General features: G+C 33.5%; 1 protein-coding gene across 5 annotated transcripts in view; it reads left to right on the top strand.

Annotated features, from left to right (window-relative positions):
- VPS13B (vacuolar protein sorting 13 homolog B) overlaps positions 1–24,518 on the top strand; it is a 763,452-nt gene that overhangs the window by 418,099 nt on the left and 320,835 nt on the right. For 3 of the 5 annotated variants that reach the window (XM_047723595.1, XM_047723597.1, XM_047723594.1), the window contains 5 exons: positions 8,185–8,356; positions 8,690–8,804; positions 11,248–11,389; positions 14,717–15,125; positions 24,035–24,146. In XM_047723595.1, the coding sequence (XP_047579551.1) occupies positions 8,185–8,356; positions 8,690–8,804; positions 11,248–11,389; positions 14,717–15,125; positions 24,035–24,146 (950 nt within the window). Of the gene's footprint in view, positions 1–8,184; positions 8,357–8,689; positions 8,805–10,621; positions 10,689–11,247; positions 11,390–14,716; positions 15,126–24,034; positions 24,147–24,518 lie in introns of those variants that run through there. The other 2 variants (XM_047723596.1, XM_047723598.1) reach the window with 2 other exon arrangements.

The following is a 24,518-nucleotide window of genomic DNA, read 5'->3' as shown; positions in this document are numbered from 1 at the left end:
TAAATGGGATTGTATTATTAATTTCCTTTACTGATTGTTCACTGTTAGTATATAGAAACACATTTTGCTGAATTTATTTATTCTAAAATGTGTGTGTGTGTGTGTGTGTGTGTGTGTGCGTGTGCGTATGTGTGTAATTTTCAGGGTTTTCTACATAGAAGGTCATGTTTTTTGTGAACAAAGATAATTTTATTTCTTCCTTTCCATTTTGGGTGCCCATTATTTCTTCATCTTCCCTAATTGCTCTGACTAGGACTTCCAGTAATATATTAAATAAATATTCCACTTAAAGTTTTAAATATTAGATAATATTTTTAAGATGGACATAATTTTCTCTTTTGCTAGTAATTTTGTGTGAAGGGAACTATGTTTTAGCTCTAATAAATTTTGTACAAATAGCAAAAGACATAGTGAAAAATTGACGCTTTGTTGCTTTTTCTGTTTCTATGTTATATGTGCTTTTTATGCTGTTTTTTATCTGAAATATGTGTTAAGTTTTTAATAAGGTAGAAGTAAAATGATTTAGACTGAAAGGCTTCCATTGATTCAGAGGTAAAGATGTCAAATAATGATTATATTATTTCAGCACTATACTAGATGTGAAATAAAAACTCTCCACTACCATCCGTTCCCTGTTATCTTTCTATCAGAGGATAACCCTAATTTAAGTGATCAGTACAATGCTTGGTGCACAGCGGGTTTCAAACACATTGCTATTGAATATGTGGATGTTAAATTAATTGGGAATGTCAACTTATTATGACTAAGTTAAATCTGATTTATTATAGTACAGGGCATGTATATAATTTACTAAGTCACTGCAAATATATTTTGATATAAATTCATAAAGCTATATAATGAGGTTTTTGTTTTTTTGTCTATTGTTGTTTTAAACAGAATTATTTTATATTTTTATCAGATCTGTTGTCTGAATATTTTGAGAGTCTAATCTTTTGTTTGTTTGTTTGTTGTCTTTTTAACTTTTATTCATAATAGATTGTTTCCTTATGTGTTATGTAACCTTGTATTGGGAGTGTTTCATTAATTGAACTTTATCTATGAGACTTTTATATTATGGTTGAGGCCTTCTTCCCACAAAAGGATTTTGTGTGTTTGCCTCTTTGAGGGAATCCAGGTTACTAGCCTGAAAACCCTTTACTGTTAATTTCGTAATGAGAAGTTTCTTTTAAACATTCTGGCAGTAAAAAATCATTGAGCCCCATGTTGGGCTCTGTGCTCAGCAGGGAGTCTGCTAGAGATTCTCTCTCTCTTTCCCTCTCTTCCGTTGCCCCTCCACGTACTCTCTCTTGAAATAATAAATTTTTTTAAAAATGCATTTTTTCCTATTTTATCCTGTAGGGTTTTTTTCTTTTTTTTTCTTTTTCTAATTTAGAGAGAGACGGGGAAAGGCAGAGGGGGAGAGAGAATCTTTTTTTTTTTTTTTTTTTTTTTTTTTTTTTGGGGAGAGAGAATCTTAAGCAGGCTCCACACCCACACACCCAGCACAGAGGCCAACGTGGGACTCCATCTCATAACCCTGAGATCATGACCTGAGCTGAAATTAAGTTAGACACTTAATCAACTGAGCCACACAGGTGCTCCTGTTTTTTCTAATCTCTTAAATTGGATACTTAGCCTAATGTATGTTCAGCCTTTTACAAACTTTTAAATATTTAAGATAACATCCTTTATCCTTAGAAGAATTTAAAATATTTGAATTGGGGCATGGATATGTATACACACATAATAGATAGATGGACCAGGAAATTTAGTCCATAATGGATTCTGTTTCCTAGAGACAATTCTGTATTATACAGAAGGGGGAACAAAAATTTTAGTATGCAGCAAAAAATATAAAATACTGAGTCCATGTTAGAATATTGATTTACAACTCAACCAAAAGTAAAAATTGGCAGATTAACCTCTCATGTTGGAAGCTTTGGTTCATGGCAGAATTTGACTTCTATTCTTCATTGATTCAGGATTAAAATAGCTTTATGCAGCCTAGCTTAAAGAAGATGTGAGATACACACAAACACACACACACACACACACACACACACACACACACACACACACAAAAGTATTACTCAGCCATAGAAAAGAATAAAATCTTGCCATTTGCAACAATATGGATAGAGCTGGAAAGTATTATGCTAAGTGAAATAAGTCAGTCAGAGAAAGATGATTTCACTCATATGTGGAATTTAGGAAACAAGACAAAGGAACAAAGAGGGGGAAAAGAGAGGGAGGCAAACCGAGGAACAGACCCTTCACTATAGAGAACACAGTGGTGGTTAGCAGGGTGGACGTGGGTGAGGGGATGGGTGAAGGAGGTGATGGGGATTAAGGAGGGCATTTGTGACGAGCAAATGGTGTTGCTCAGCAAAGGGCTGAATCACTCTGTTGTACACCTGAAACTTACATTATACTGTATGGTAACTAACAAGAATTTAAATTAAAAAAAAAAATCTTACATGAGATGCTTCATTTGTTAGTCTGCAGTAATTATTTAAAACATTTATTTTCAGTTAAATTTAAAGTGACTATGAGGAAAAATAGGTACATGTGGCCAAAAGCCAAAAACTACCATTTGTAAAATAAGTAAGTCCTGGGGATATAATGTACAGCAGGGACTATAGAGTTAATAATATTCTATTCTGTGTTTGAAAGTCGGTAAGAGAGTAGGTCTTAAAAGTTGTCATCACAAGAGAAAAATAACCTGTAACTATGCATGGTGATGGATGTTAATAAGACTTATTGTGATCATTCACAGTATATACAAATAATGATCTTGTACACCTGAAGCTATTACAATGTTACATGTCAGTTATATCTGTTGAGACATTTATTGAAAAACAGAAGTGAATATTGGACTGAGAAGTTGTTGACATCAACTGCTATAGCAAAACTTTTGTCAGTCTTTTACTTATTATGGTACAGTAATAAGCAGTAAGCTATGTCAAATTATTATTTCAAACAACCCTTTAGAAAGTAAGTTTAATTTGGAGCGCCTGCATGGCTTAGTCAACTAGGCAGCTATCTCTTGATTTCGGCTTAGGTCAAGATCTTAGTGTCATGGAACCAAGCTCAGGATTGGGCTCAGTAGGGAATCTGCTTGAAGATTCTCTCTCTTCCTTTCCTTCTACCCCTCCCCTGTTCATGCACATGCTCCTCTCTCTCAAATAACTAAATCTTTTTTTTTTTAAAGCTAAATTTAGTTTGAATACTGAGTTGATATTTTAAGAATGTATTGTAATCATTTTAACTCTCCCCCTTTAAGTAGACTTGTTTCATTCAATATTTATCTTTAAATGGTTTTATATTCAACATATAGGAAGACATTTTTATTCAAAATGTGGGAATCATGGGGCACTTGGGTGGCTCAGTTGGCTGAGCGTCTGACTCATGATCACAGCTCAGCTCTTGGTCTCAGGATTGGGAGTTCAAGCCCTATATTGAGCTCCACTGTGGGGGTGGCGCCACTTAAAAAAAATGTGGTAGTTTTAGCATTTAGATTATCATCTGATCAATTGAATAGCTGTTAGAAGACAAAAATAATATATCAAAATAGATTAGAGAAGTGGAGCTTATTTTTTAGCCTTTGCATACATCAACAAAATACTTTGTAATGCTTTTCCTATTTCCAAATAATCATATTCACATATTCACCATCACAATTATTGACTTACTAGACTTTGCTTTTTAAATCTAACGAGTTATATAAATTAACATATCAATCTGAGGCCACCTTACATTTTTTTAAGGTTTTATGTAAATTCCAGCTAACATACAGTACAATATTCGTTTCAGGCATACAGTATTTGTCTTTCTCTGACTTACTTTTTTTTAGCATAATACTATGTAGCTCCACCCAGGTTGTTACAAATGACAAGATTTCATTCTTTTCTATGGCTGAGTAATATTCCATTGTATGTATACATGCCACATCTTCTTTATCCATTCATCAGTCAATGGAGACTTGAACTCTTTCCATAATTTGGCTGAAACTTTGGGATGCTTGTACCCCTTTGAATTAACATTTTTGTGTTCTTTGGGTAAGTACTTTATAATACAATTGTGGGATCATAGAATAGTTTTGTGGGGTTTTTTAAGATTTATTTATTTGAGGGATGACTGGGTAGCTCAGTGGGTTAAGCCTCTGCCTTCGGCCCAGGTCATGATCTCAGGGTCCTGGGATCGAGCCCCGCATCGGGCTCTCTGCTCAGCAGGGAGCCTGCTTCCCCCTCTCTCTCTTCCTGCCTCTCTGCCTACTTGTGATCTCTCTCCCTGTCAAATAAATAAATAAATAATCTTGAAAAAAAAAAGATTTATTTATTTGAGAGAGAGAGTGGGGGGAGGGACAACAAAGGGAGAGAAAGGGAATCTAGAGTAGACTCCTTGCTAAGCTCAGAGCCTGACACGGGGCTCAATACCACAGTGCTGAGATCGTGACCTGAGCCGAAATCAAGAGTTGCACACTTAACCAAGCCACCCAGGTACCCCAAATTTTATAATTTCTTTATGTGCTTTAGATATGAACCCTTTATCAGATATGTCATTTGCAAATATTTTCTCCCATTCTATAGATTGCCTTTTAGTTTTGTCGATTGTTCCTTTGCTGTGCAGAAGCTTTTTATTTTGATCAAGACTCAGTAGTTTATTTTCACTTTTGTTTCCTTTGCCTTGGGAGACATATCTAGAAAGAAATTGCTGTGAAGCCACCTTACATTTGTTGTGCTTATTTATATCAATTATATATCTGGGAAATTTTTTGAAATCACAGTTTTAAATTTTTTATTTCTAATTAATATCTGTTTTCAAAAACATTAATAAAAATTTTAAAACATTTACTATTTAAACTATTGTTTTTCTTGCTGAGTCAGGTCAAATATATTAATTATTTTGGCTATAAAGAATTTACTATACATGAATCTGGTTTTAAAAAGCATACTCTTTACAGTTGCTTGTATTAAGAAGAAGAGAAGTATTTGTTTATATGAACCTTGGGTGATTTATACTTTAAACTATGAGTAATTCTTTTTATGTTGACATGTTGATAGGAAGTACCATACTTTTCAGTGAATTTAACTCTAGCTTCCTGAATATCAATCTGGATGGTCGTAGAGGGGGAAATAGGAGTAAGACGCGTAAGTACGAAGCTTAAAAACAGTTCATCATTTTTCCCACCCTTGCATTGAAATAGTGAGACCAAAGGTAGTGGAAACCACAGCAGGCCACTTGTTACTGTTGACTTAAGTACAAACCGTGGTGGAAGTGTTTAGCCCTTTGGGAAGTTTTGTGATTGAACAAGAATGCTGGAGTTATTTTGATAAGGGAGAATAGCAGTGTGGCCAAAACTATGATCATCCCTGAGCTCTGAAGCAGGCCAAGGATGAAGGGCTGCAGTGTTTGCTCTTCCAGATGAACAAAGATAAATCCAGCTAGAAAAATAAACTCAGTTCTTTTGGTCAATTTGCAACAAAATGGTGAAAGAATTGAACTGTATATTTTAGAACTTGGCATAAAGAGGTGTGGGAAAATATTTCAGCATCTCCAGTTCTGGCTCAATTTTTGCTATAGATTTGGAAATCGAGCAGAAAATTAATGCACAAACATATTTAACAACACCACACCAAATGTTGTAAATCCAAAAGGAAAATTGGAACTGTGTGAGGAAGGAGCAAAAGTCTTTTTCAGGAGTGCTTACTTATTAAATTTGAAGCCACAGTTTTCTTAACATTCCTACTGAATATACCTAATAATATTTTTTTAAAAATCTAGGTCATATTGACTTGAGGTGCTGTTTTCTCTGCAGTTTCCATTCTTGGGATTATGATGTTCTTCTAAGTCTTGAAGGATAATTTAATTTATGAATGCTTCTGCTCTAAGAACCTACCCATAAAGAAAGGCATCTTGACTACATTATGTGTCTTTTATTGAATTTGACTTTGTAAAATACATCCTTTTCTGGGATTAGTTTGTGCTTTTCATTAGGTGTTGTGTTACTTCAGGCAGCAACCAAAACCCTGAATTTTTGTATACCTTCTCAAATTGTAAGAATTTCAATGATAGCAGAGTTAGGACTACTTACTTTGGAAAAGAATTTGTATGAGAACATCAGAGTGAGCTGTCTGCTTTGCTTGGTGAAGTGGAACAAGGAGTGACTACGCTATCTTCAGATTTAAGTCTATAATTTTCTGTCACAGTAAATCATAGGACACTTTTGTTTTGCTATGCCTGGGCCTAAGTATTCCAACAATAAGTACTTGTCTGTTCTTTTGTGAAAATCATCCCCATTTGGTCTCTTTCTGGGGATTCAAGGAAATTAAAATCTCCTTCTGATTAACAGGTATTACAGGTAAACACTTCATGTAGACACTAAATAGACCCAAGTAGATGGTATGTTTGTGGTAGTGAGTGCACAAATTGTGGTTTGGTTTTGTATGAGATTTTATTCATTGTCCCTGCTCTGAGTTGCCAGATTAGTGGCTTCTGCTCTGAGAAACTCTCCATAGAAAAGAGTATACTCACCACATTATGTTATCTTCTTATCAAATTTTAAGAAATTTCTTGTTCTGCCTGTTGACTACTGGTCATGACTCCTTAGCATAGGAAGTGAATATCTTGTTTGAGACATTCAAAGCAAAAACAAACTATTATAAGTTGAGGACATATGGCAAAGGAAAATGTGCTAAAGTTAGAAAGATAACAAAATGAGAAAGGCAAGAGAGTTGAATACCAAATTCTGTAAGACTTGTGAGTATACAGTTTCTAAGTAGTGGTTCAGTTTGATGGTGATAATTATACCTACTAGTTACAAGTTGCTTATTATATGTAAATCACTTCACATTTATGTTCTTATTTCTTCTTACCAACTCTAAGAGATAAATATCAAAATAACCATTTTGCAGAGGAGGAAACAAACTCCAAGAGATTAAATCCCACGGTTAGGGTCTAAAGAAGTCCTTAACCCTAATGTATCATGCTGCCTACCAGACTGAGTTTAAGTACATAAAACTAAAGTTTAAAAGTACATATCTTTTTTTAAAAAAAGCATGCTATAGTGTATTCGATCAAATCTCAGAGAATGGGTGTTTTTGAAGGTTTTTAATGGACAGCAAAGTTGGAATTTTAAAAACCCAAATACTTGGTAGTTAATCCTACAAGAATAGAATACAGGAGTGACTGATCACTGTCCCTGGCGCCGTGTCTTCCTGCTTCTGAGGCTGAAGCTATTCCATTCCATACCAGGATTTATTTTTCTCCAGCCCACTTAACAGCTGCTGAAAAGATTTAACAAAAACAATGATGACCAAATGAACCTTTTACAGAAAGTCTGTTAGTACCAAATGCGGGAACTTACATATTTATAATTCATTATGTATGTTTTGAGTTGAATAAACTCATGCTATTTACCTCTAACTATTTAGCCATATGAATCATTTTTAAGAATCTATTGTTGGGACATGTGCCTGGCTTAGTAGTAGGGCATGTGACTCTTAATCTTGGGTTGTAAGTTTGAGCCCCATGTTGGATATAGAGATTACTTAAATTCTTTTAAAAATCTGTCAAATCCAACTTTTTAATGTCTTCTTATATTAAAATATGCAAGGCATGATAAATGTTCTGTTTCTTAAGCCATGCTAATTATGCTAATCAATTTGCTATGGATATTGTAGATTCACATAAGTACTTCATAGCAGGGGTAGACAAACCTCTGGTTTCTATAAATGACTGGATTTTAAATATTTTAGGTTTTGTGGATCATAGCATCTCTATAGAAACTACCTAACTGCTACATGGCAGCCATAGGCAATAGGTAAATGAATGAGTATGGCTGTGATCTAGTAAAACTTTATTTCCAAAAATAGACAAGATTTGGCCCCTGGCTATAGCTTAGCTTGCAGACCCTGCTCTCTAAGGAAATACCCATTGGTATAACCCAAACTTGTTCTGGATCTTATGTACTCTTGAGAAGACTGGAATGACATGCATGGACATTTCAACTATAAAAAAACGTGTGATTAGTACATATATTATTAACATGTATCAGCATAAGCATTTAAATGTTTATTGTTAGCAAATATATGTTATGGAAAACTTATCAGTGGTAATTTCAAATTTTATATAATTTTTAAGGTTATTTTTATTTGTTACACAGTTGTTTTTTTCTCATCCTAGGGAGATTCTATACAAGCAGGTGATGATTCACCATTTTCAGATTCTGTGACTTTGGAACAAACTACAAGTAACATTGGTGGAGCCAGTGGACGAATTAGTCTGTGGATGCAGTGGGTGCTCCCCAAAATTACTATAAAACTCTTTGCTCCAGATCCTGAGAATAAAGGCACAGGTACAGGGTTACTTCTCTTCTCTACTGAAAAGATAAGATATTAAACACTATTTTTAGAAGAAATAATAGACTTTAGTTTTATTTATAACTGTCACTTAAACATCATTAGATCTAACTTAGGTGATTTCTATTAGCAGTACTAATATATTGAATATAATACCTGAATTTGTATTACTTTTCCTTAGTGTTGTAGGATCTTGTGTGGTTAATGAACAGAAAGTCTCACTTCCTCTGTAGATGTCAAGAATATATATATGAATTTAATCTAAAATAGAAGGTTTTAATATTGATTGTGAGGCCTATGCTGATTTTAATGTTTGCCTCTTGTTGCAGAGCTTTGCATGGTCAGTGAACTAGAAGACCTCAGTGCTTCCATAGATGTTCAGGATGTATATACCAAAGTGAAATGTAAAATAGAGAGTTTCAATATTGATCACTATAGAAGCAGGTAAATAATGTGTAATGAATGTGGGGAAAGCTATACTTTATTTGGACACAGTCTATATAAGAATTTTTATATTTTAATTTGGGTCTTTTTAAAAAATACTGTACTTATTTCCAAAGAGGGTTCTTAACAGATAAATTGATCAGTTTTCCTTGGAATTCATTCATATGTGGAATATAACAAAGTTTTGTTTCATAAGATGGCAAATCTGTTCATGAAGACCCATATTGCCATATGAAATGAAATAAGCTGCTTTTTCTGTCGTCTCATACAATTTTTTATTTTGTATATTTGCACATTTGCTGGAGACATGATTGATGGCTTTGGTTTTTGCTGTGTACTCTCCATCCCCTCTCCATACTAGAATAATCACAGATTGAAATGGAGTAGTGACATCTCATGGCCCTTTGTACTTTGGAGACTTTTCTTGTCTCACACATGATTAATATACATGTGGTGGATATTCCTAGAACCAAATTTTTCTTTCCCTAGTAAATTTTTATCAAAAGTATGGTGTAAACAATTATAATTTATACTTAAATTATATATATTTTATATATACATATTTGTTATAATAATAAATAATAAATATAAATTTGTTATAATAATAAATAAATAAATAAATAATGGTAGTAAAAAAGTAAAGTTTTAGATATCTTCACAAAGATGCATAGCACTTTTGTCATTAATTTTTCCCAAATGAAAATTAAAAAATGCTTTTTGTATTTTTTGTTTGCTTTTTTGTTTTGTTTTGTTTTTTGCTTTAGAATACGACTCTGGAATTTGTATTTTTTAAATTGAAATATAATTTACATACCATAAAATTCACACATTTAAAAAAAATTTTTACACAGCATCATATTTTCAATTTCATATTGGTGTAGAAACAGCCTTAAAGTCTATTTTTTCTCAGAATTTATAATATTCATTCAGCAGTTATTTATTGAATCCCTGCAGAAGCATATATGTTTCTGTACCTTTACTGTTACATCATAGACCCTAAAAACAGAATGTTTTTTATTGAACATGTTTCTAATTCTACATTAAAAACATTTGAATTTTGATTCTTTATCATATAGCTTATCACATATATTGTATTGCTTATGTCAGTGACCATCACATCTGTCCAGCCAAAACCTTGTGTCATAATTGTGAAGTTCAAAATATTTTGCTGGCTATATATTAAACTCTTTTTTATTAGTAGTATGTTACAAAGCAAATGATAATTGTTTTTATTCTTTAGCCATGAATCATGAATTGATCTTTGATAATGGAATGTTCAGTTCCTTAAGTCCTCATGAATAGCATATCTTTATATGAAAGTGATTTCTGCAGATGATACATGATTATTATGTTATAGCTGAAATCATTTCCTGATGATGTGAATATTATAATGTATATTCTAGATCATCAGTGACTTTACTGTTAAATTTATCTAAGTTTTAGGTAATTATTCATTCACTTAGTCAAAATATTTATTGGGTGTGTATTATGTGCACTGTGCTAATAAGCACTGGGGATACAGTGTTTGAGAAAAATAGACGTCAGTCTTGCCCTTATGGGCCTGATAGTTTCATGGATGAGATAGAAATAAATAATCAATCAGTAAGTATACAGTTTTACCATTAAGACAAATGCTTCCATGCAAAATGACCAGCATGTGGTGCTAATATAAGTTGTTCTTGATTGCATTGTCAGATCCGTATTTTAGTTCAGTGTAGTGCTGTTTACATAATAACTATTTGAAATAGTTAGATATGCTCAATTTTTTAACTCAGAAAAATTGAAGAGAACAGATAAGGTGAACTTATGTTTTCCAGGCCAGGGGAAGGTTGGCAGTCAGGACATTTTGAAGGAGTATTTCTACAGTGCAAAGAAAAACCTGTGGTGAGACTCATTTAGTAATTATGATTTTTTAAAAATATATTGTAAACTGTTTATCTTTGTTCTTTCATGCAATAGGACTAATGGTTATAAGAATTAGAACTCAAAGTAAATTCTTTTTGACCTGTTCTTCCAAAAGTACATTATAAAATAAAATTGTTCCTTTAAGCTGTTTGTGTTTTGTAACCATTTTCCTGTTATAGGTACTAAGAAAATTTTTCAAACAGCAAAGGTAGGATTGCTTTTATTAAAATACTTTATCATTAATGTATTGTTATGTTGACTTTTTAGAAGTTCCTCCTATTCATAAATGAGTTCTTGTTGGATTGTCCTTTATCATAAACTAAAAGTAGTAATTTTACACTAAAAACAATTATTTTTCATTTACTTCCATTAACAATGCTTTTGCAGAGGATGGTCCAGACAGAGGCCATACCTAGCAGTGGCTCAAACCTGAACCTATGCAAACTTGAGCAAAATTTAAAGTATCTAGATTTTTTTGCTTATGGCTTTTATTGCTTTTTGTCTTTTCACCTTCTTTGCTCCTGTCCATCACCTCAAGCCTTGGGGAAGAGTGTTGGTCTCTGGGGCAATGTGGAGGTGTCTTCCTTTCCTGTACCGACAAGCTGAACAGACGCACCTTGTTGGTTCGACCCATCAGCAAGCAGGACCCTTTCAGTAATTGCTCTGGCTTCTTTCCTTCTGTAAGAAATCATTTTAAAATTATGCTACAGAACTCCCACTAACAGGAATCCAGAGGAGGAATTGAACTATCCATAGAGTCAACTCTTGATTTTCATCTTCCTCTGTATGATCCACTTTGTCAGTGAACTCAGCTGCACTTTTAAATCATACACTGGTTTTCCGCTACGATCTAATTTGTTTCTGGGTTACTTGCATATCCTGTTTTTCACTCTGGTTTTGTGATTACAACCCAATTTTACCATGAGCATAAGAAAATCAGAGTGTAGGACATTAAATACAATGTTTTTTAAATTGTGCATGTTTTGAATGATCAAGAGTTGACCAAACTTTGATTCTTATTTAGCTTGCTTTTTTTCCCCCTTTCAATTATGCCATTTCCTTCTTGCACCTAATTCAAAGTACCTTACTTGGTGACCTCTTAAAATTGGACAAGGCTGTATGCTCATCATTGACTGGCTGGAAGATGAATACTAGACTGCACACCAGTGGCTTTTAGATGATTAAAACCCTGTTTTTTCTAGTGGTTCAATATATCTGGATATGTTATTAAGTTAATTCTTTTAAGTGACATTCTTAAAGTCAATACAAATGTATGTAATTTTAAAATATTAAGACCAGATTATCACAGTGGTAATAGCAATTCTCTTAAGAATTTATTAAATCCCTGCAAACATTATTAGATATTTTCTTAGCATATGGGAACTATTTCCTCTTTTTTTTTTTGGTAGCTCAAAAGGAATTTAAGACCTATATCTTTTTTAAAAATGATAAAAATTAGCCAAATATTTTAACTAATTGTGTTCCTAGATTTAATGTTTAATATTGTATTTGCATAGCAAATGCTAGTTTGTATTTGATTTTTTTATGTTTTTATGGATTTTTGGTCTGGAGAAAGATGTCTGTAAATGTGGCTTTTCTATCAGCAAGAGTTCTGTTCAGATTTATTTTTACGTCTTCGATTGTTATTAGTGTCTTTGAGAAACATTCTTAATTTTTTTTACATTTTGAATAACTTTAATGTATATTCATGAAAAACCCCACTAATTAGTGCCCTTTAAAATTTTTATCAATTTTTCTACGGTTTTAAAAATTTTACTAATATTTCTTTAATTATTTTCTAACCTTTCATCTTAAAGATTATAAGATATTATTACTATATAAAAGGTAATATTTACATTATCTCAACTCCAGCTAGTATTCATTGATTCTTTTTTTTTTTTCCCTCTTACATTAAGGGAATTGAGAATGTAGTAGTTTCAACAAACTTCCTCTCATGGGAGTTTACCTTTCAAGAGTACCTACATTCAATATGTTTAAAATATTTTTTCCAAATCAAAGCATTCATACAGTGAAACACCTTTTATGCTTTTTCCAGGATTCATGTGTTGCCGTTGTGAGGATTATTTGAGCTAGGTTATGTAGATTAGTGGTTGATGGCAGCTTTGTGTAGCCCGCGCCCCCCAGAGTCCAGTTTAGAGACCCAAAGACCATGTTGCTGTATGGCCATACCCCAGCCACCCTTCTCCATCCCGTGTTTCCTGCTGTCCAGCAAGATGGTGATAAGACTAGTGGCACTTTTTCCTGTTTTGCCGTATTTCCTTTTGAATGTAGAAAGCAAAAGGAAAGAGAAATCAGAGCGGCAACAAGGAGGTTGGGGACGATTAAAGAAATGTTCTGAGGGCAGGACAGTTATATGAAATATGATTATTTTGTACATCCATTCAATGCCTACTTCCCAAGTTTTTTTTTTTTTTTTCCAAATATTTTATTTATTTATTTGACAGACAGAGATCAGAGAAGCAGGCAGAGAGAGAGGAGGGAGAGTGAGGAGGAAGCAGGCTCCCTGCTGAACGGAGAGCCAGATGCAGGGCTCCATCCCAGGACTCTGGGATCATGACCTCAGCCAAAGGCAGAGGCTTTAACCCACTGAGCCACCCAGGCACCCCATCCCAAGTTATTTTTAATGGTCAGAAAATTAGGTTAAAAAATAACATATATGAAGGTAAATTTAATCTCACCTTTCTTCATTGTAAAGTCCAGATTAAAAGCAAAATTAACAGTAACAGCTGCATTGTATTCTCTTTTCCCTCTTGCTTTGTCACTGGATGACAGGCGCCGCATGAGAGGAAGGAAATGGAAGCCAAAGAGCTTTACGAGTACTGGCATAACATAGGCCTGGACGCATTGCTGCTTTGCCGCTCTCACTCTTTTCCTGTTTGTTCTTCTTTCTCAGTTTACTTCCTCTCTTGACATCACACATTGGATCCTAATAACCTAAAAACTTTGTTTTTAGACCCAGGGAAGAGAGGTTGGAAATGTGGAGTATAATAGCTTAACTGTAATTTTATGTTGAGTAATTTACAAAATGGGATTTTATGTATATTTCATGGTTCAGGAAAACTTTCAAGAGCTGTGCTTTTCATATTTTGACAAATACAAAGTATGCATTTTACTTCACTCTTTAAAATATGCTCTTTTACTACAATTTGTTTAGAGTGTATAATTTGAATGTAAGTTAATTGGACAAATTTGGTCAGAAATATTGATGTTATGATGATAAAATTTTTTCTCAAATGTTGTATGCATATTAATACAGCATTAAACCCAAGGAATATGAGTTTGAGTTGTAAGAGAGTTGGTAGTTACGTTTTATAAATAGTATGATAGCCAGTGAAAATAAGCAGGTTCTAAAAGACAGATGTTTTATTTTTGTGTTACGTTACTATTTCCAGTAAACATGCATTAAGTGGTTGTTTTAGTTATCAAAGCATGGTTTCAGTGAGGTTCTTTTTATGGGCTTGGTCATCATATAAATTAGCCAGATTATCTAAGGAAAAACTGTTCTCATAAATGTTAGGTCAAGGGAAGTCAATCATCTTTTTTATTCAGGTTGTTGATTACAAGTGGAAATATGTAACATGGTTATTTCGGTTTCATCTGCATAAACAACCTTTCTCTGACCCATGTTACAACACCAAATTGGTACTGTCAGTGAAGAATTATGAAGAACAAAAAGGTAAAATCCAGAGATGACTTGTTCCAAATTCTGAAAGTTACAGAAAATGTAGAAATCATAGACACAGACACAACAAAGTTTAATTGCCTCTCAAGATCTAGAACTAGAACTCAGGATTCCTAATTTTCAGTTGAATCATTCTAATTTTTAGATGGTTTTGCCCATCTGTGGAATTGATCAGTAATGTGCTCATCAATGGATGTAGACATAATAGAGGTTATAATACCAACAAAGATCATTTTCTGCTTTCAAAGAGTTTTTTTTTTCTTTTTAATGAAGTGTGTATTATGATTTCCTTTTTCTGGAACAGACAACAGCAAAACTTCTAGATGGCTCTCATCAGCAGCATGGATTTCTCTCTTTGACATACACAAAAGCTGTAACAAAAAATGTCCGCCACAAGTTAACATCAAGAAATGAGCGAAGAAGTTTTCATAAGTTATCTGAAGGTTTAACGGATGGTTCCCCCCATTTTCTTCATGAAATTCTTCTTTCAGCACAAGCTTTTGATATTGTCCTTTGCTTTCCTTTGCTTAATGCCATTGCAAGTATATTTCAAGCAAAACTACCAAGGACCCAAAAAGAGAAAAGAAAATCTCCGGGTCAGCCCATGAGGAGCCATACGTTGACTTCACGCAGTTTACCTTTGATTTATATCAACACAAGCATAATCAGAATTTTTGTTCCAAAAACAGAAGAAATGCAGCCAAGTATTGAAGGTATTGTCTTTCAGATTTTTTTTGGTCTGATTTTACAAAACTTCCATGTAGGGGGTTAAGTTTCCATTTTTTAATATGATTGGGGGTTGTATTTTGCACTTCAGTGTGTTTTAGAAAAAGTAATTATGTTATAATCATTCTCAACTAAATCTTTAGGAGTTATTTCAGAATAATGGGTATGTTACTGACTCAGTTACTAGAATAAGAAATGGATTTTTTTTTCATCAGGGCTTTTGGTAGCAAAGCTTATGCTTATTGTCATTTTATTAAACTCAAATGTTAGGTTCTGTATACCTAAGGTAACTAGAAATTAGTTAAAAAAAAAAAAAAATGGCCAACTCTCCAAGGCTCCTGTGGCTTCTTCCAGGCTTCTAGGTGCAGATTATTTTAGCTTTTAAAATGAAGTGAATTCATAATCCTACTGCCTCTACCCATGAGAGTAACTTTTAAATTTTTAGTTTCCCCTGTGCTATGAAACAGTGAAGAACTTTAAGAACTTTTAGTGAAATTAGAGTGTAGTGTTTCACATGGTATGAACTTTGGAGTTACAGAGACCTGAGTTCAAATCCCAGCTTTACTAATTATGAAGTATAAAATCTTGAGCAGGTTAATCTGAGTTACTATGTACAAAATGGTAATAGTGGTATTTAAATTGATAGTAGGTCTTCCGATAGCTTACTTTCCAATGATGACTACATGGACACTATGTGAATAGTACCACTTGTTTAGTAAGCTCTCAGTAAATGAGAGCTGAATCAGGAGGAGGTGTGCCCTTGCTTTCAAGGTAGAATATTTGCAAGTCCCACATTTCACTACTGCTTGTACTTCATTGGCCAAAACTTAGTCATATGGCTATACCCCACTGTGAGAGAGCCTGAGAAACAGTGTTTCCCCCGGCACTAGAGCACCTTGCTCATAAATTAAGGCCCTACGAATTTGAGAAAGAAGAGAGAATGGTATGAGAGGGATAACTAATAGCTTCTGCTACATGAGAACAGTAGAGCTTTTTTCCTTTTAGTTGTGATGTGGAGGACGAAGAGCTTGAATGATCAGTGATGGTAAATAAAAAAGAAAAGCACCTAGTTCCATTCTCTTTCTTCTTGGGAGTCTAGTCTGTCTCTTGTTCTGTCTCCCAGATACATAGGGAAGATTATTCTGCCTAACATTATAAATAAGTTTTGATCAAAATAATGGTCCTTTTTAAAAAACATTAACTATAAATAAAAAATTATTTGTAGAGCTTTATAGTTCATAATTACAAAGATGTCTAGAGATAAATTCAGCATATTATACTTAATGGATTTTTTAATACAAACTAGTTCCTATTCTTTTCCTTCTGATTTTTGATAAGAACTATCATAAAGTTGATTACTTTGAGATAAATTAGTACTCTCTGCGTTGCTATATTCTGAGAGCAACTGCCTAGTTGTTTTCATTTATTCAGATAGTTTGTAGAAACACATGAATGGTAAAGAATAAAGTTAGTCTTCACTGAGCGATTACAAGTGATCTGAGAGGAAACAGCAAACCAGAAAAGCTCATATTCACTGCAGAGACACTGACATTTATGCTTTTTCCTTATTGTTATCCTTTATTATGTATCTAATGAATGTTTAGATTGTTATCTAACATTGCTATCTAAATTTATATTAAAGTTACATAGGTTTAAAAAAACCTGTATTTTTTAAAAAGATTTATTTATTTGAGAGAAAGAGAACACACCTGCAGAGGGAGGGGCAGAGGGAGGAGAGAGAGAATCTCAGGCCAGTCTCCCCACTGAGCTCGGAGCCTGACTCAGGACTCCATCCCAGGACCCTGAGATCATGACCTGAGCTGAAACCGAGAGGCAGATGCTTAATCAACTGAGCCACTTTCTCATAACCACACAAGAGAATAGACATAAAAGGTCATGGAGATTTTTAAACCATCTTTTGGCCTTTTCAGCTGAGAGTAGGGGGAAAACACTGAAAGCAGAAGTAGCTTGGCTTTGTTATTAGAGGAAACATGATTATTTTGGTAAAAGTTTGAAGTAGTCCATTGCATTTCAAAAATATCACTGTATTACCATATCTATAACTTTTTCCATTAAAATAAAATGGCAGAAAATTTGAATCTAGATAAAAATAAGAATGAAGTCATATCTATATTATAAAAAAGTTCTAAATTTTTTTAAACAATTAATGATATTGTTTTTTACTGATACATCTCTCTGGTTAGTATAAAAGCATTTATTTTCCTAACCAGAGTGGGTTTCTGTAATTTCACTTAAAATAAGGTATGTTAGTAAGCTTTTGTGATTTCCTGAAAATTCTTTGTAGTGTATATTTTATGTATCCATAATTTCCTGATTATTCTCATTTGAATGTAAACAGTTGGTAAGGCCAAAACTTCATTGAGCCCTAAGAAAAATAGTTTTATAGGAGATGAAAAGTTAGGATGAGGTGGAGAGAAATACAGAAAGAGGGCTGTATGATAAAATTGGGAAAGGTCATGCAGACAAATCAGGAAGCAAAGCAACCTATCTGACTTCATGATGCTTTAGTACTGATATATAAGTGTTCAGGAATTACAAATGACCTTCAAATTATGGGACTGAACTGGTCTCTAAATAGTAATTGCATGTAAACTAATCCTAAGTTGAATCCTTTTTCCTCTAGTGTCCCTAATGCTATTTTAAGATAAGGTTTTACACATTAAATTTCACATCTGAAATAATCAGTAGTGATCACAAATACAAATAACAAGAAAAAAAACATAATGTATATGCTTCATTTCCCATTTAAGTTTTGAAATTGGGCCTAGAATATAAAGCAGTATCAATATGTTGCTTTTTCAAGACATGCCAGTCTGGCTAAGACTTTTTAAATAGATGTTCAAGAATGTTTATACTGGTACATCTTCCAGAATCAGACATAGCTGTTTCTCAGTGTGTGCATTTGATCTGCATTCAGCTTTTGCTTATTCATTGTGAAATATTATCTGTTTGATGTAATGAATGATTTGGGATGTCTTTGACTGGTACTTGTTAATACAGGGGACATTTTCACAGTAAATTGTTCTTTCATTTCAGTTTAGATGTTCATTCCAGGGCTCCTTTGAATAAAATTTTTGTAACAATACATGTGAGAGAAATTTACCCGACAAACTAATTTTCACCAACCATATCAGTGTCATAGCCCTTAGGTGGTAATCACTAGGTGGATCTTATTTATAATGTTAAATGTTTCTTCTTAAGACAGATGTTACCTGTAAAATATAAATTGTCTTGATCATTGAATTAGAAGTCTTTCCTTTTTCATTTTTTTAATTGTGGTAAAACACATATAACAAAATTTTTTCCATTTATAATTATCCAGGGGTACATTAATGGAATGAATTACATTGACAGTGTTTTACAACTATAACCACTATTTCCAAATGTTTTCATCATCACAAATAAACTCTGTTCCCATTAAGCAATAACTCTCCCAGCCCTTGATAACCTCTAATTTACTTTCTGTCTCTGAGAATTTTCCTGTTCTGGATATATCTTGTAAGTGGAATCATAAATATTTGGCTTATTTCACTTAGCATGATGTTTTTAAGCTCCATTCATATTGTAGCATGGTATCAACTTTACCTTTATGGCTAGATAATATTTCACTTTAGGGATTTTCCACAGTTTGTTAACTTACATCTCTCAGACACTTGGGTTGTTTCCAGCTTTGAGTTGGCTATTATGAGTAATGCTGCCATGAACACTGGCATACAGGTGTCTTTTGGAGCCCGTTTTCACTTCTTTTGGAGATGTACCTAGGAATGGAATTGCTGGATCATATGGTAATTCTGTATTAGAATTCTTTGTTTTTGAGGAACCTCCAGTATGTTAGGACACCTTTTTGATGAGGACAGAATTTGTGGCATTTTCTGAACAACACTAATGTGCAGGCATATTTCAGCCAATAAGAGGACTCACTCTTAGTAAGCATGGGAGCGTGTGTACACTGAGCCCCCCTCCCCCCCCCCCCCCAGCACCTTCACAATGAGACAGAGGTCAGAAGTTCAGTAGTGAACTCTAACTTTTTCTGTCCTATGCAGCAGTGGTTTATTGGGACAGGTTCTCTGCTTCAGTAATTTGTGTACATGTCAGAAGGAATTAAAAACCTGGCTCTTTGAGAAAATGGAGGGAAAACTGCTTTATTTCTTGATTTCGTTTGCATTTTTGTCTTGTTTGTTGTTTTTTTGGCTTACTGTGTTAAATTATAAGTTTTAAATTTCCCATTCAGCGGCTGTAACTAGAAAAATCCCCAATTGATTGCAATTGCAAAAATATATCCAGACTTCTGCTACCTTATTTTTTAAAGTTGCTTCTCTCTCTCTCTCTCTCTCTTTTTTTTTTTTTTTTTTTTTTTTTTTGGTGGTGGTTGTGGTGGGATTTTTATGGTCTAATTTCAAAATTCAGATGCCTAAGTACTTCCTAAGCAGGTAGCCTTGAATAAGAGCGTACAGAAAGGGGTGCATATTGTTATGGCCATTTTGAAAAATGCAGTCTGCCGTGTTTCTCTATGAACTCGTGGTTAATTTTGATCTTTTGCTTATATAAACTTTTTGCAATAAACACCTTTTCAGAGGCATTTTTTCATGACTTGGGTGAGAATGTATATAAATAAATTGCTAGCAAAAGGATTACTAGATCAAAGGGCATGTACCTTTAAAATGTTTAGGAGCTGTCATGTCAAATTGCCCTTCTAAATAGCTGTACCAGTTTTCTGTTTCCTTCTGTTCATCCTAACAGAGTTTTCCGGGGTTTTGTCAGGCTCATTAATGAAAAGCACACTGTTTTTCTAAGTTGTTGCTCATCTTTTCCTTATCACTTAATAAGAGCTCTTTGTGTATTAAGTCTTTTGTCTGGCCTGTACTGTATTGCATATATATTTTTTGCCCTCTACCTCTGTGTGTGTCTATGTATATGTCTATATCTGTATCTACATGTATGTATCTTTACTTACATCTTTATAGTTGACCCTTGAACAATGCAAAGGTTAAGGGCACTAACCCTCCCACTCCTGCAGTTGAAAATCCATGTATAACTTTTGACTCCCCAAAAACTTAACTACTAATTGCTTAGATGGGAAGCCTAATCAATAACATAAACATTTAACACATATTTTGTATTACAGCAGTATTCTTAAAATAATACCTAACTTTTCCTTAGTTGTTTCAGTATTTCTAGGTTCCACAATTTGTCTTCGTTTCAAAGTGTTGCGTATCTCTAAATTGTTTCCAGTATATTTATTTTTTAAAAAATCTACATAGAAGTGGACCCACACAGTTCAAACCCATGTTGTTCAAGGGTCAGCCATACTTACATCTCTACCTATACTATCTCTGAGAAGTAATGAATTTCCAGAATGCATTCCTGTCTATAAAACAGTTATAAAAATGCGTGCCAAAAATGCAAAGATTTTGGCACATTCTATTAGATTTTTTTGACACTTTACCTTTCATTGTTGCTACTCTTAATTCAAATGATAATTCACCCATGAAAAATTTTTCAATGAGTAAAATGCATATAATGTAAAATTCATCATTTTAGTCACTTTAAAGTATAGACAAACTTTTAAATGTATATTTTATTTGGGAGATTGAATGTTTTCATTCAACACATTTTGGAAGATATAATGTGACTAAGGAAAACATGATTGAAACAGCAATTCGACTAGAAATAAATTACTTACATGACAAGATCTAGTAAGAGTCAAGAGGGTAGTAAGCATTTTACTCCAGAAAGGTGTTAAGAAGTTTGCTTGAGTTACATTTGTATCAGATGAAAATATATGTGTAAATCATGTTTTATTGAGTGTGATAGCATAACTAAATAATGCTATATCTGTACTTCTCAGCAGAAACTATACTATAAGCAGTATCTCCAAGTAATTTGTTCTGTAGACCAGAGTTAATTGGCAAAATAGATACAACTATATTTCCCACTAGTAAAATAATAGTCATAAGGTTTTTTTGAACCTTCTTTTTGTCTTCAACTGCAAATATGGCAATAACTACTAAAACCTTTTGTTGATAGCTTTGTGTAGGGTTGTCACTACAGTTATGACTTTATAAAACTATAACATTGCACAGTGGCAAGTTCAAATACTCTTGAGACTTTACATGTTTTACTGTGCTGAGTTTATATTGAGAATCTTAAAAGGAAGCTGAGGTCTCCAAAACACTTTTATTTCTTGTTGGCTTTAAGAAAACCTATTTATAAGCAATAGTCTTATGTTACCTGACAGTTGCAGGAAAATTCGGCTCTGTATTTAAGCTCTTGGTTACTTAAGCTCATAACTTCAGAGTTGTTCATAACATTTTCATTTTCAATACACACTCTCTTGCCCCAAGAAAAGATAAAATCTTTCGGACTTATATTTCACATTACATTAAATGTGAAAGTTTTTAATAGTTCATGTGTGAAATCAGTTAATAATAAAAATATATTTAACGTTCTAATATTTTATATAAACAAATGATATTGAAAGTCTGGTTTTCAACTTGAATATTGTTTGTATTATGAGCAATTATCAGGATCCTGAATCTACAGGTGTTTGACTTCCAGTTTAAGCTATTTATTTCAGAATAGAGGACTGTTTTTTGGATCTAGTATGAGTCTTCCAGAGTAAGTAGTTCCGCATGAGCCTAAATTTTTAAAAATGCAGTTCAAGCAAAGAAGGAAGGCATTCATTTTCATGTTGAAAATGCATCTAGAGGGAACATTTCCTCATATGGTCCAACTATTGAATGCAGGTGAAATAAACCAAAAAAGGGGAAGCTTATTTTTTTTCCAATTATAAATTAACTAAAGAACTGAATAAAGACATTTTTGATAAATACTTATTTTTATTATTTTTCTTATATCTCAGAGGTAGATTTTGATAAGCTAACTACTCTCTATAAAAAGATTATTTTTATTTACTTTTGAATGATCTGCATTAAGTGCTTTTTTATTATTATAACTTTATAGTCAGTATAATCTAGTGAGAACACTTTTGGCTCCAACAGAAACAGAATTCTGTTCTTGGATCTGGCTTTGTATGTAACACCAAGTACGTCATTTTTCTTCCATATGTACCTCATTTACTACAGTGTTTCTATTACATTTCAGACTTCATATGGTGGGTAGTATCTGCAGCCTGGGAGAACAGTTAGCAAGTACACTAATTGCACTTTTGTGGTATGGTCTATTCTCCAGGCTTACTATTTATTGATTTAATTGATGCCTGCTGCTTAATCAGAGGTTTTGCCCACATGGAACTATTTGATAAGCTTGGCATAAAATGCAAGATCTGTGAAATGTAAACACTGTTCATAGTTTAAGGACCTATAATCAAGCCAGACCTCTAGTCATTTGAAAATAGTACAGCTGTATAAGAAGTAGTTTTCTATTTGATCTTTTTTGCTGTGGACATTTAAAAGTACAATCTTTATTGTAGCATCTGCATGCTAATATTTATTATGATAGCTCATCTCTCTCTTCCCCATTTTCTGTCCTTCTGACCCCCACCTCCCTGCTGTTTTGCCACTCCCTTTACATCTTCTTCATCTTCTTCTGGTTCCTTCTTTTCCTCACTGAGTATCTTCCTTCTAACTTTTTCTGATCTTCTTAATTCTGACTTTCTTTTTTAGACTAATCCAAGTCAGACCATACTGAGTGAACTGCTGAAGCAGCTGGAAATAATCTCTTAGCTTTTGCATTCTTCGGGCACCACAGTTTGCGAAATCTGGATTGTATGCCTTTGTAGGCATGTTCTGTTCAGGATATTCTTGAGATCTTGCAGCCAGTCCTTTTCAGTTCCATTTGTGGCAGATGATAGTTTCTTGAGAGAAATTACGAGTTTTATACATGTTTTCTTCAAAACCCAGAAAGTTGTATATTGTTAGCAATTTTAAACAGTTTTTAAACAGCTAATACAGTGAGATCATCTGTTGGAGAAGAAGGAGTAGAATTTAATATAAATTAGTGGGGCCATGAAGAACCTCTGTCCATCTCAGATAGTCCTTAGAAAAGATGTTGGATTAGCCAGTGATTCATAGAAAAATTGTTGAACTTTATAAGAACATGGTAAAATATTGCTTTATTCGGTAGAAAGGATCAGGATCTATCTATCTATTTATATATATCTTTTTAATTTTTTATTGTTTTTGAGAATACTTGCCTTAATGATAGATTCCATTAGAAGTAGAACTTTTACATAGGTGTGAAATTACTATTTCTCAAGCAATTTCACAGCAGAAATTATAAAAATTAAAAAGTGCCTAGACTGGCAAGTTGAAATATCCTTGTAAACCCTTGTTTTTTTCTTTCTTCACCATTGCACCCTTTGTGTTTCCTTTGGGTCTTCTGACATGTTAGAGCTTAAAGTGCTGTTACTGTGTGTGTGCATGTATGTGTATATATTGTATTTAATTACTATTTATCATGTAAATTTAAATGGCTTTGCGAATCTATTCCTGACTTTATGGTGATCTTCAATATATTTGTAGACAGTAGTACATTTGTACACAGCAGTGCGGTGTTAAAAATCCTAGGGCTAACAATCACCTGGGAGAAAGATGTAGTAGTCTAAGTTTATGAAATTTGATAAATGTACTACTTCAGCACTACTTATATGTATTTAACATATGTTTTAATGTTGGGTTGGAGTTGGTTTTTTTTAGTTGCCATTTTAATTATGCACAAGAGAAAATGGGATATAAAGGAAATAGTTTTTAAAAGCATCAAATGTTTTTATTTTTAATGTAATTTTTTTCCTTGTCCTCATTTACTGGTTTTTATTTTAGTGTGTCTCTACCCCATTATTCAAAGATTGCTCCGCTTGCATGAAGTTACACACAGACCCGCTGTATACTTCATGAGTCAATTTCTTTTGTTACAGTTAATCAGGCAGCAAACGAAGACACCATGGTTTTGAAGATTGGCTCTGTTGCTATGGCTCCCCAAGCTGACAATCCGCTTGGCAGATCTGTCCTCAGGAAAGATATTTACCAGTAAGTTTATTTTCTTACATTCAATCTTGCAACAATTTCATCCTGCAAAGAAGTACACTGATCAATAAAACTTGCTTCGTGTGGCCTGCAGAAATACTTTTCATTTGGAATCTTTTGATATTTAAAACCAGGTTTTTCTGATTTCCTTCAGTTGTGGGTTTTTAAATTCATTCAGACAAATCAAGTATTTCTGTGAAGTGTTGATGAATAACAGAATGTAAGCACCGAGTCACCATGAAGCTAAAGAAGTGCAGTTTGGAAAAGTTTAGCAGACTTTAAATTTGACCAAATCTCTAATCACATAAGAAAATGAGGTTCTCTCCAGAACTACCACATCCTACTGTAGTCATGTTTTATCAAATTGAAGCATTT

This window comes from Lutra lutra, chromosome 4, assembly GCF_902655055.1.
Source record: "Lutra lutra chromosome 4, mLutLut1.2, whole genome shotgun sequence".
In the NCBI taxonomy this organism is placed as follows: domain Eukaryota; kingdom Metazoa; phylum Chordata; class Mammalia; order Carnivora; family Mustelidae; genus Lutra; species Lutra lutra.
This window is presented reverse-complemented; position numbering and strand designations above follow the sequence as displayed.